This window comes from Rhinichthys klamathensis, unplaced genomic scaffold, assembly GCF_029890125.1.
Source record: "Rhinichthys klamathensis goyatoka isolate OS25496 unplaced genomic scaffold, OSU_Roscu_1.1 h1tg000391l_1, whole genome shotgun sequence".
NCBI classification, from domain to species: domain Eukaryota; kingdom Metazoa; phylum Chordata; class Actinopteri; order Cypriniformes; family Leuciscidae; genus Rhinichthys; species Rhinichthys klamathensis.
In genome coordinates this window covers 247,501-261,055 of record NW_026606894.1, presented here as the reverse complement: position 1 = coordinate 261,055, position 13,555 = coordinate 247,501, and the positions used below count along the sequence as shown (strand labels likewise).

Here is a 13,555-nt window from a genome sequence, read left to right as displayed (position 1 = left end):
AGCTTATTTTTCACAAGATTAGTCTGCAAAAGGAATATTACATAGTGATATTTCTGTGCCGTGTGTTACCTGAGCATTGTCCATTGAGCAGATCAAAGCCAGGCTTACAGGAAACACACCTATATGAGCCCTGAGAGTTCACACACTCCTGACCCGAACACCGGAGCGGGTCAACACACTCATCTATGTCTGAGGAAAATAAAACACCACATCAAGTATATATTTGAGTTCTTTTTTGGATACAGAAAACACATGACTCATTCCTATTATGCAATGCATTTTAACATGCCTATCCTGTAGACACCAGGATGAGTAGTTCTGTCTACTACACACACACACTCAAACACACAAGATGCTCATGGTGCTCTAAAAATGACTTCAACAGCATTTCATTTGAGAAAACTATCACCATATCAAAAATGCACACAGAAACTCTTCTCGACCAGCCATCAAAATAAAATTTTGAATATTAACAAATTATTAAAACTTTTTTTTTAAGGAATAGTCACAAAATTGATCTGTTGTGCAGCACTTTGCTAAAAAAAATGAAAGAAACTGACATTTTAATTTGATTACATTTCATTACCACCCAAATTGGGGGGGATAAGATGGATTTAAAATGTTCCTTTTAATAAACCGTTGATAAATTTCAATGAATTAGACATGCTTTTTGATTTCAAGAGTACAAACTGTAGCAAGCATATGCTTAATCACTGTTATAATTATGTGTTCTCTGGCCCCCCAAAAGGTTTGAGAACCCCATTATGGGTAAAATGATTAGATTTACCTATGCAGCTGTTCTCCTGTAGCTTAAATCCAGTTCTGCACACACACCTGAAGCTGCCCAGTGTGTTTTCACAGCGGCCGTTAATACAGGGATTGGGAACCTGACGGCACTCATCAAAATCTGTGGAATCCATCAATCATTTAACCGATCTCATAAATTATTATATGCACAACACTCTAAAAACATTCTATAAAGCACCATTGACATGAACGGTAAATTAAACATAGAGGACGTGGTCAGCCAGCGGGCCGAAAGAATGAAACGTCTCTAACCGACACACAGGGTCTGCTGGAAGTTGGTCTGGTATCCCGATGGACAAACACAACGGAAGCTGCCCGCCGTATTCTCACACTGTCCCACAGAGCACGGCCTGGGCGTCAACAGACACTCGTTTCTGTCTGGAGAGAGAGAGAGAGAGAGAGAGAGAGAGAGAGAGAGAGAGAGAGAGAGAGAGAGAGAGAGAGAGAGAGAGAGAGAGAGATGCTTCGATCATCGATTGGTTATTATGGTACTGCTAATATTGCTGGATCCTGTATCCTGATACATTACTTGTACTTTTTCTTAATTGTAAGAGGCTTTCAGTGTATTACAATAATACACACAGAAATTCACACAGTTAAAGCATTTGCGGATGGAGATAGAGATGACAAATTTATGAGCTGGTTGGCCTCTAGGCAATGTCACTATGACCTTTGACCTTTAAAAGCCTTGGAAGAAACCAATGAGAAAAAGAGGAATCCTTCTATAATGCCAAGTTTGTGAGTCATTGAAAATTATCTAAAATAATGGCAGTGGAAGGAACATTTAATCTCAATATGATTTAAAACCCATTTTAGAAGGTACGTATTTATCTTCTTTAGAGTGTAAGTCGGCATTGTTGCTTATTTCTATTTCCTTAGTCATGCATTGACTCCCAGGTTCATACCTTGGCATTGGCCTTGCTGAGGATTGAGTATATATCCAGTGTTACACACACACGTGTGTCTGCCGCCTGGCAGGTCAATACAGCGACCCGACCCGCACACCTGAGGTCGCGATTCACACACTCGGGCATCTGGGGGAAACACACACTGATTCAATATCAGGTCAGTTTGTGGTTATCTAATCAGGGGTGCGTATTCAAAAGCATCGATTGCAAGTTCATTCGTTATCAGCAGTTCAACGAGTCGGTGTTTCCCGAAACCATCGTTCCAATGAACATTCGCAAACAGCATCGCAGAGGTGTGTGTGTGAGCGACAGATCTCGACCTGTGGTTAGAAGCAAAGTCTCTAGTTTGCATGACATGTGGACTCAATAAATCCTGATCTAGAGCAAAATAAGCAAACTGACATACAGTGCAATCCAACGCTATCTCACGACCAATTCGTACAAATTCGTACGAGTGATTAAAAGGTGGCTAATTCGTAGTCATTCGTACGAATTCATACGATTTGTCTAAACCCACGTGATGGGTAGGTTTAGGGGCGGGGTCAGGGGTAGGTCATTCGTACGAATTCATACGAATTTGGTAACTCGTAAAATATGTACGAATTAGCAAAAATCGTATGAATTTGTACGAGTGAGGTCGTATGAATTAGTATGAATTAGCCACCTCGTAAAATTCGTACGAATTGCCGTGAGATCGGGCTGGTGCAATCTGTATATTTTATGTAGAATACACACAAATGTAATTTACGTCTTTTAGTTTGTCAAGAGATTTAAAGGGCCGTTTTTGAAGAGTGCGCATGTGTGAACGAGCTCTAGTGCGTGAGAACGAGCCTATGAGTGAATCTGGAAATAAAGCAAAATAACTGAGAAAAATGAGAAATAGTCCTCAGACGTCATGTCTGTGATTTATAGCAAAAAGTCAAGTATTTATTCGATCTCAAACGAATCATTAAAAGAAGTTATTACTCCACTAAGTTCGTGACATCATTAACCAACGTGGTTGAACGACAGCTTTGCGACAGTACGGTTTCGGGAAAAACAGTCGTGACTAGCGAGTTGATTTCTTCATTGATGCATCGTATAGGGTAGTGAAGCAGCGAGTTACGGCGCTGTACGGGAAACACACCCCTGGTTAGCCCAAGTCAATCTCAGAGGTATGCCGTGTTCATAACTTGATGGACATTTATTCATTCCTCTCCACACCAACTTCATCGAACAATCAAACTTGACGCAAATGATGAGAAAATTACAGTGCTGAATTCAGCTCTGCATTTTTCAAGGTTGAGATGAATGTGGCGTCACTTCAACTCTGGAAATCAAAGATGTCGGTCATTTATATGAGCAGGGCAATTCATTTTTTTCTGTGTACTTCTGAGAAACACCAACACCCAACAGCTATATTAGTGGCATTACAATAAAGAACAGAGTAAGAACAGCAGTGCCCAAAAATTCATGTAGTTGAGGACATAAACAGACCTTTTTAACTTTTACAGTTTCAACAGCTGTGCAAACAGTACCTGTCCCAAATCCCGCTCTCAGCCTACACTGACTGTTAGGTCATAGAGCACTACAAGGAGGAACTCGAGAGTACACTTCTGAAACATAAAATGACAACTGGGACGTCCAAAAGTCTCATGGGCCTTGTCCCAAATGGCACTTGTGATCCTGTGCGCACTTGCGCGCGCGTCTGTTAAGTCCACAAGACTGTAGGGTGTCCGTCCCATTTGTCATTTTAGGTTTCAGAAGGATGTTCGCGGGCGATATGCACACTTTTTGCACTTTCAGATTTAAAACTTTGCATTCACTTAGAGCTATGTTACACACTACATGAAAGGTCATTTTCAAAAACCCATAATAGGGATCCTTTAAATAAATAAATGTACCGGTACTTAAGTCCTACTTAAGTGGGTCAAATAATATAAATATATTGCATTTAATACAATTTAATAACATGTAATTAAGTCCACACTTCGGTGTTCACGTCATGTAGTGCAGACCTATAGGGCCCTTAGCGCGAGTCCGCGAGGGCGCATTGAGAGGTGTTTTTGGGACAGACTCGACCGTCACGCCGGAAACAGGAAGACGGTCTGATTGTTGTTATGGACAGTAGCTACAGGTACAGGTTAAATATGCTGCCTATTGTTGTTGTGTTTACATATGACTCAGTAAAGCCCTGACATTCTGTTCTATTTATTTAATGAATCATAATGCGATCGGATTATTCAGCTCGCTATTATTAGCCTATGTTTGAGACATCATCAACCGCTGGTCGATGATCATAATGTTTGTATAAACTTGTCATAAAAACCGTAATGATAATTACACTTAAATATTTTCTTCTCAGCCATGTTAACAATTGTCCGTGAGCGAAATCTCCTCCCATCCGTTGTCTGATTGGCCTTTCGCAAGGATTCCTGGGTAGTTAAAGTGCGTGGAGCCTGCATTACCTTGTCGAGTCGGCAGTGGTCGGGATGTCGTCGGCACAGGAGGTCTGACTGGAGAAACTGGCTGTCTGTTAACCGAGGGCCGGCTGGTTTGCGTACGGACAACAGCTGTAAACAATTCAATTCAATTCAATTAAACACACCTCCACAACTGTGCGTTAATAAATAACTTTATAAGAAACGCTGTCACTCACGCTACTACTGTTATTATTCTAATAGAATGTTAGAATTTGACAGACGATGCATACATCTAATAAGTTTAGATGTAAACATACATGCATCTAATAAGTTAGATGTTAAAATGCCTCTGGAAATCAATTTAAGGCGAGACACTACAGGTGAATAGGGTAATTTGTTTAACTAGCAGATATCACCATGAAACTTTCCCAGTTGATTACCTACATTAAGATGAGAAAAAAATGTTTTCTGTAATTTAATGTTTAAATATGCAAATGATGCATTATCTAATTAAATATGCGGTAATTTGCATATATTTCAAAAAATTAAATCTGAGTATTGGATAAAGCCAGGTTCAAAATTATTTTTTCATTGTGTTCACATATTAGATGGGGGAAAAATTACAGAGGGATTTATGGATATCTACTTTTGTTATCCTATAAATCAGAATATACTGTCAATAGCCTTAAAAAAATGATGTTTTTTGGAATAAAATGTTATATAAATCGGGCTAGGAATAATATATTTACAAATCCCTCTGTAAATGTCTTCATAATATAACTAGGTACAAACAAAGTTTGGTATATATAGGTGCTACCAACGTGGAGATTTCGGACTTTGAGTATGAGAAAAAAGTCATTTTGAGAAAACGTCTCGGGTTACGTATGTAACCCTTGTTCCCTGAGAAAGGGAACGAGACACTGCGTTGGTGACGACACTAGGGGAACGCCCTTCAGCGTAGCACGTCTGAATTTATGAATGAAACCGAATCCAATCCTATTGGCGTTGCGTGATGACGTAGCGTGTGACGGCATAAGCGGATGTGTACAAAAGCACGCCGGCACACAGAAAATGTCAGCTTTTGCTATGAAGCAAGTGCTCCAAGCAGGGTGAGGTGTGGCGAACCGACGCAGTGTCTCGTTCCCTTTCTCAGGGAACAAGGGTTACATACGTAACCCGAGACGTTCCCTTTCGAGGGAATTTGAACTGCGTCGGTGACGACACTAGGGGAACGAGATACCCACTATGCCACAACGAACCCCGCTCATCCTAGTGTGAAGCTGTCTTCAGGCACAACTTAGGACGAAAGCACTCGTGCACCGGGTGTAGAGGGAAGGTCCAGACTGTAAAACCTCATGAATGTGTGCGGAGTGGCCCAGCCAGCCGCCTCACATATGTCATGGATAGAAACCCCTGAAAGGAGGGCTCTAGAGGACGCCATGCCTCTGGTGGAGTGAGCCCTCACGGCCATAGGTGAAGGCAAATTGCGCACCTGATAGGCCAGGGAAATAGTCTGAACGATCCAGTTGCTGATGGTCTGCTTAGAGGCGGGAAGCCCCTTCTTGGGAGACCCAAAACACACCAGCAACTGGTCCGACTTCCGCCATGAGGAGGACTTCTGGATGTAATACTGAAGTGCTCTGACAGGGCAGAGCAGATGAAGTCTCTCCTCATCCGCCGTCACATGAGGCGGAGGATGAAATGCCTGCAGAACCAAAGGCCGTGCCACATTAGATGGCACCTTGGGCAAATAGCCAGGCCTGGGGTGAAGGATGGCCTTAATGTTGCCGGGAGCAAACTCCAAGCACTCATTGGAAATAGAGAGCGCCTGGAGATCTCCTACCCTCCTCAGAGAAGTAATAGCCAACAAAAAGACCACCTTGAAGGTCAGGTTCTTGGCCTCAGCCGACTCCAATGGTTCGAAGGGGGCCTCGGCCAGCCCTTCGAGCACCACTGCCAGGTCCCAAGAGGGAACCCTGGTGCGAGTCGCAGGTCTCATCCTCCAGGCTCCACGGAGGAAACGTACGACCAGGTGATGCCTCCCCAGAGGACCATCACTCAGAGGAGCGTGGAAAGCCGCAATGGCAGCCACATAAACCTTGAGTGTGGACGGGGTAAGCCCGGCAGAAAAGCGGTCTTGGAGAAACTCCAGTACTGAAGCCACTGGGCAGTTAACTGGGTCCAAATCACGCTCTCTGCACCAAATGGAAAATACATTCCACTTAAGGCCGTATAATTTCCTCGTGGAGGGAGCTCTGGAAGTTAGTATAGTTTCAACTACTTCTGCTGACAGGCCGGCTTCTAGGTACTGTGCCCCCTCAGGGGCCAGACCCACAGTTTCCACAGCTCGGGCCGAGGGTGGAGAACTGAGCCCCCCGCCTGAGACAACAGGTCCCTCCTCAGAGGGATCTGCCATGGCGGGCCTGCCAGAAGCAAGATGATGTCCGAGAACCATACTCGGGCCGGCCAAAACGGGGCTACTAATAGTAGACTGACTCCGTCCTGACGGACCCTTTCCAGAACTGCTGGGAGCAGAGCGATTGGGGGAAAGGCGTACAGACGCAGCCTCGGCCACGTCTGCACAATGGCATCCAACCCCAGCGGGGCTGGATGTGTGAGGGAGAACCACAGTGGACAGTGTGTCGTCTCTCGAGACGCAAATAGGTCCACTTCCACTGGGCCAAACCTCTCGCATACTAACTCCACCACCTCGGGGTGGAGTCTCCATTCCCCGGGCCTCAGCCCCTGCCTCGACAGCATGTCTGCTCCCTGGTTCTGGTCCCCCGGGACATACATCGCCCTGAGAGACGACAGTCTCCGCTGGGACCACAGGAGGATCTGATGCGCCAGTCTGCACAGAGGGCGCGACCTCAGACCCCCCTGATGATTTAAGTAAGATACCACCGACATGTTGTCGGATCTTACTAGGACATGGCGACCATGGAGGTCTGGCAGAAAGCTCCTCAGAGCCCGGAACACCGCCAACATTTCTAGGCAATTTATGTGCCAAGAGGAATGTTGGTCCTGCCAGAGACCTCTCGTAAAACGGCCGTCCATGACCGCGCCCCAGCCCGTGAGGGAGGCGTCTGTCGAAATAGATATCCGGTGACACGACGCTCCCAGCCTGGGACCCTGGGACAAGAACCAAGGCTTCTTCCAAATTGATAGGGAACGAAGGCATCTGCGCGTAACCCTTATCAAGCGGAATGGATTTCCCCTCGGGGAAAACCCCTTGGCTCTTAACCACCACTGCAGGGCTCTCATGTGCAGCAGGCCAGAAGGTATCACGCTGGACGCTGCTGCCATTAGACCCAACACTCTCTGAAAGTGTTTGACAGTGACGGCCTGGCCTAGCTTTATCCTGGACACTGAGGTCAGGATAGACTCGATCCGAGCAGGAGACAATTGTGCCTGCATCGTGACTGAGTCCCACACCACTCCCAGGAACGTGGTTCTCTGGGCTGGTGTCAACACGCTCTTCTTCGTGTTGAGTCTCAACCCCAGGCTCTGGATGTGGGCGAGGACGACATCTCGATGCCGAATCGCCAGCTCTCTCGACTGTGCCAGTATTAACCAGTCGTCGATGTAATTGAGCACCCTGATGCCCTCGAGCCTCAGGGGTGCTAGAGCTGCATCCATACACTTGGTAAAGGTGCGAGGGGAGAGTGCTAGGCCGAACGGAAGAACCCGATATTGGTAAGCTTCGCCCCCGAAAGCAAACCTCAGGAACTTCCTGTGAGATGGAAGGATGGAGATGTGGAAGTAGGCGTCTTTTAGATCTATCGTGACAAACCAATCCTCGGATTGGATTTGATTCACGATAATGGGAATAGTGAGCATTTTGAACCTGAATCTCCTCAGAGACCGATTCAGATGCCTCAGATCTAAAATTGGACGCAACCCTCCATCCTTCTTTGGAACTATGAAGTACCGGCTGTAGAACCCGGACTCTCTGACTAGTGGGGGAACACGCTCTATGGCCCCTTTTTCTAGCAGCGAGTTGACTTCCTGTCCCAACACCAGACCCTGCTCTGGGCGCACTAACGTCCAGACCACCCCGTTGAATTTCGGTGGGCGGACCTGGAACTGTAGTCTGTACCCAATTTCCACAGTGCGCAGGACCCATGGAGAAATATTCGTGAGGTTTTGCCATGCCTCTGCGAAATTCACCAAGGGAACCAGCCCCTCGGGGCTGGTGTCCAGTGTTTTGTGTAAGCCCTTGGCGGCACCCTGAAGCGGAAGACCGGCAGGGGAAAACCGACAACGACCCACAGTGTGCGAGCGCGAACGCTGTCTGACTGCAAGCCTTTGGGGCAGAAAAGACAGCGTGTGCTCGCTGGAAGCTGGCGCGTCCCGATGCGTCAGAGACGGCGGGATACTGACGCCAGCTTCCTGAGGGCCCGACGAGAGAGGGGACCTCGGTCGCTCTCTCTCGGGGGGGGGCGGCCCTTGGAGGTCCCACAGGAGTTAGGACCTCTTTCCCTTCGCCTTCCTGGACTGGATGACGGTCCTCAGATCCGTCCTTCCAGCAGGCTGTGAGTGAGAGCGCTGCCTAGGGTCCCAAGCTGCTTGAGGGGGACCTCTAGAAGCGACACTCCCTCTTTGGCCCTGGCGATAGGAGCTGGATGACGGCTGTGGCTGTTTTGACCCTCTAGCAGCCGACTTCCTAGACCTCGACCGGCGAGGGAGATATTGCCTAAACGCTTCACTCTGCTTTTTAGTGTCCTGAAATCTGTCGACGACAGCATTAACCGCCTCGCCGAACAGACCAGAGGTACAAATGGGTGCATCAAGAAGAAAAGCCCTGTCCTTCTCCTTGATGCCAGAGAGATTAAGCCACAGATGCCTCTCCGTGGTTACCAGAGCTGACATGGAGCGGCCGATGGCGCGGGCCGTCTCCTTGGTAACCCGGAGAGACAAGCCTGTGGCTTTACGAAGCTCGGCAACATCCTCCCTAGTAGGACCCTCGCCCTGGTCCATGTCTTTTAAGAGGTCGGCCTGGTACGCCTGCAGAATGGCCATCGTGTGCAGGCTCGCACCAGCCCGACCTGCCGCCATATAGGCTCTGCCCACCAACGCAGATGTAGTGCGACATGGCTTGGAGGGCAACGCCGGCGTCTTAAGGGACGATGCAAGATCGGGTGAGAGGTAACTGGCTAAAGCTTCCTCAACCCGAAGCATCGTTCCATAACCATTCTCTCTAACCCCCATAATGTCACTATAGTTCAACATCGGGGGGTTAGACAGGCGCGCTGAAAAGGGCCTGTTCCAGGATTTACACAACTCGTTGTGTAAATCCGGGAAGAATGGTAGAGACCGTCGTGGAGGATGTGCACGGTGCTGCAGGAAGCGCTCGTCGAGTTTACTTCTGACTCGCTCTTCCTGCCTCTCCTGTGGCCAACTAATATGTAGTTTAGTCACAGCCCGTGTCACCACCTCCAAAAGCTCATTATAGCTGGGCGCAGTTTGTGTGTGTGTGTGTGCTTCATGCAGATCCCCCTCCACAATGCTGAGCACATCTAATTCCTCGGAATCAGACAGCTGCAGCACTGGGTCTACATCCCGAACGGGAGAAGCCGCGGAGCGGGCTCCCGAACGGGGGATAGGGGAATCTGAGCTTTCAGATGAGGATTGGGAAAGTGCCTCGGCAGTCCCGACCCCCTCTGAAAGCTCCCTTTGCGAACCCCACGATCTAAGTCGCCGCATCGCCTCGGCAGATGCGGGACCTGAACCGCGGGGAGCGCGCATCTGGCCATCCTCAGAAAATAAAGCCAGACGGGAACGCAGCACTCTCATAGAAAGAGAATCACAGTGGCCGCAAGCAGCCCCCTCGAGAGCTGCTTGGGCGTGCTGCATTCCTAAGCAAGCCACACACATCTCGTGTGTGTCCCCAGCCGTGATAAAGCGAGGGCACGGGAACACACAATTTTTAAACTGCTCACTCATTCTCAAAATAGATCAGAACTGAGACAAACAACACCAAATAGGACAAACTGATTTCAACACAACACAGAGCGCTTGCTGAATAGCAAAAAGCTGACATTTTCTGTGTGCCGGCGTGCTTTTGTACACATCCGCTTATGCCGTCACACGCTACGTCATCACGCAACGCCAATAGGATTGGATTCGGTTTCATTCATAAATTCAGACGTGCTACGCTGAAGGGCGTTCCCCTAGTGTCGTCACCGACGCAGTTCGAGTTCCCTCGAAAGGGAACGGGCTTTAAAGGTTTAGCATCAGCCAATGAGATTGCGCATTTGCCCCCTTTTACTTTCACGATTGGTTGCTGACATAAAGGAAATTACCATATTTGGATCCGACAACATTGTATACAAGAGAGAGAGAGAGAGAGAGAGAGAGAGCTTTCTAACGGTGTGTGTGATGACAGGGTGCAGATTGCGATCGCGGAGCAAAGGATGATTTAAATTACAACGCCAACTTTTGATGAATTTATGAGAAGTCTACAGACGCAAACAGGCAAAGTGTAGTAAAATAAAGACCTAAATGTGTATTTCGGACTTTTTTTCACCACAAGTCTGAAAGAAGACGTGTTTTTGAAGACAAATATCCCGAAATCTCCAAATTGACCAGTGAAAAATAAACTGTTTTTGCCTGCCGTGTCTCGCCTTAAGGTGACAAATATTGCCCCTTATTAATAAAAACTTTTTTTTTTTTTGTCAGTGCTGTGAACTGACCCCCGCATAGAATGTGAATAATATATCTTTGTGAGTCAGCCGTCAACAACAGGCCTAAGCCAGCCATGGTACTAGCAAAATATCAATATTATCAACAAAACTTTGAAAATAAAGATATATAATTTTTTTTGTCAATATTGCACTCCCCTAATGTACAGTATACATTTTTATTTCTTCAGGTCTTAAAAAGCCTTATTTGACTTGTGTGCAGAAACCCCTGCCTACACAACTGTGCGTTAATAAATAAGTTTATAAGGAGCGCTGGGACTCACGTGTGTTCGCTCTGGCCGGCTGGTTGGTTGAGGCGGCGTTCCCGGGACGAACACCGGAAGGCTGAGGTCTGGCGTTTGTGGCTTGAGCGCCGCCACCAGTTGACAGGTTTGGATTGGGTTGAGTTATGGTGATGACCGAACCGGTCTGTGGACCCGCGTTAGGTTGCTGTGGTCTCGTAGACTGAGAGATGGAAGGTTGTTGGACTCTGATGGTTTGCGTGTTGGTCGGTTGTTGGATTCTGGTTGACAGTGAGCTTGTTGAGTGCGTCCTGGAGATTTCAGGTTGGGATACTCTGCCCTGTGTGGATGTACGAGCATTTTCGGAGACCAAGGGCGGCCCGCCGGTGTCAAGCACCTCGGCTAGTCTTTGGTTAAACTTGACAGCCGAAGCCGAATAATGGTAACCCGGTCCAGCAGGACAGATCTCTTTGAAGGCAGCTGTGAACACAAGGTTACATGCTGAAAACCTGTAAACGTCTAATGCAGTTACATTTTTTTGTTTCTTAAAGGAGTAGTTCACTTCAGAATTATAATTTCCTGATAATTTACTCTCCCCCACGTCACCCAAGATGTTCATGACTCTCTTTCTTCAGTAGAAAAGAAATGAAGGTTTGTGAGGAAAACATTCCAGGATTGTTCTCCATATAGTGACTTCAATGGGGTCCAACGGGTCGAAGGTCCAAATGTGAGTTTCAGTGCGGCTTCAAAGTCTCGACACGATCCCAGCCGAGGAGTAAGAGTCTTATCTAGACAAACCATCACTCATTTTCTAAATAAAATAAACATTTATATGCTTTTTAACCACAACTGCTCGTCTTGCACTAGCTGTGATGCGCCACACATTACGTTATCACGTTGAAAGGTCACGCGTGACGTAGGCGGAAGTACAGACCTAGTGTTTACTTAATCAAACACCCTTTACCATAAATAAATAAAAGGTAAAAACGATGTCAGACGATTTTGAAGTTTGAGGATAAAATAAGATGGAGTTTTTCACCCTACTCTACATGTCAGGTTACCGCCTGACCTTTCCAACGTGATTACCTAATGTGTGAAATCCTGGACATTCAAGACGAGCATTTGTGGTTAAAAAGAATATAAATGTTTATTTGTGTTATAAAACGAGTGATGGTTTGTCTAGATCAGACTCTTATTCCTCGGCTGGATCGTGTCGAGACTTTGAAGCTGCACTGAAACTCACATTTGGACCTTCGACCCGTTGGACCCCATTGAAGTCACTATATGGAGAAAATCCTGGAATGTTTTCCTCAAAAACCTTCATTTCTTTTTGACTAAAGAAAGAAAGATATGAATATCTTGGATAACGTGGGGGAGAGTAAATTATCAGGAAATTTAAATTCTGAAGTGAACTAATCCGTTCATTGAGCCAGGAACGGGAAGGGTCAACCGGGACAACGTTAGAACCACAACTTGTGGTATTTAAACGAAGACAGACAAATTACACAGTAAATTCCATCTCCTTTGATATTCCTCCAGACATTTTCAAAGAAATATTGCTGGTGGTGTGGGTGGGACGGGGTCCTTGAGGAACATTTGGACTCTTCGTGTTGAAACCAAATCATGTTGTTTCAATATTCTGTACTAACACGTAATGTTCTCAGTGCGGTCATCCATCCTTCTTTCCTGCTCTTTGCCCAAACTTATGCATTGAAGATGTTTATTCCAATGTAGTTGTTTGAAAAGACAAGTGCATTCTTTGAGTGCCTGAAAAGTCTCTTACCTGAGCCGAAGAAAGGGCATAACTGGCACTTCTTCCCCCAGGCTTTTCCCACTCGACTGCAGCAGCAGATCTGCTTGGTGATGTTCCTCAGGATGGGAAGAGAACAGGAGCCCTGGTTCAGGATACGGAAACACTGGTCCTTCTCCTCCGAGATCACCTTCTGCGCTATGAGGGGGGAAAACAATGCAGAAAATAATTACGTAGGGACACAGGTAGGGATTGGAATCTAAACATGCAACAGATCGTACATGCAGTTATTAATGCATTCATTTATAATCATACGGCTTCTTGAAGTTATTTAAGTGGTCTTTTAAAGGGTTAGTTCACCCAACAATGAACTTTCTGTCATTAATTGCTCACCCTCATGTCGTTCCAAACCTGTATGACTTTGTTTTTTTTTTCTGTGGAGCACAAAAGCAGGAGTTTAGAGAAATGTTCACGCTGCTCTTTTCCATACAATGAAAGCATAAAGATATTAAAAAAATCTGTCTATATATAACTCATACTGTACATCTAAAGCCATACTCTTGTGAAAAAGAAGTTCACTTGAGCACATTTTTAAAAAGAGAAATTATTAGTTTGCATTATTATTATTAATTAAGAGTGCTGTTTTTGGCCCACTTAAGACATCTTTATACATAACTTCATAATTACTTCTGTTTTTTACTGCATTTTTATTGTTACACCTTAAAAAGCACTTAAAATGAAAACTTTTACTGTGACATTATTA

General features: G+C 46.1%; 1 protein-coding gene across 2 annotated transcripts in view; it reads right to left on the bottom strand.

Annotated features, from left to right (window-relative positions):
* The window catches only part of LOC130069997 (latent-transforming growth factor beta-binding protein 4), a 125,978-nt gene that overhangs the window by 48,096 nt on the left and 64,327 nt on the right, over positions 1-13,555 (bottom strand). For both annotated transcript variants that reach the window (XM_056234234.1, XM_056234235.1), the window contains 7 exons: positions 12,826-12,990; positions 11,085-11,522; positions 4,163-4,267; positions 1,713-1,841; positions 1,060-1,185; positions 788-907; positions 70-189 (listed from right to left, as the gene is read on the bottom strand). In XM_056234234.1, the coding sequence (XP_056090209.1) occupies positions 70-189; positions 788-907; positions 1,060-1,185; positions 1,713-1,841; positions 4,163-4,267; positions 11,085-11,522; positions 12,826-12,990 (1,203 nt within the window). The remainder of the gene's footprint in view (positions 1-69; positions 190-787; positions 908-1,059; positions 1,186-1,712; positions 1,842-4,162; positions 4,268-11,084; positions 11,523-12,825; positions 12,991-13,555) is intronic.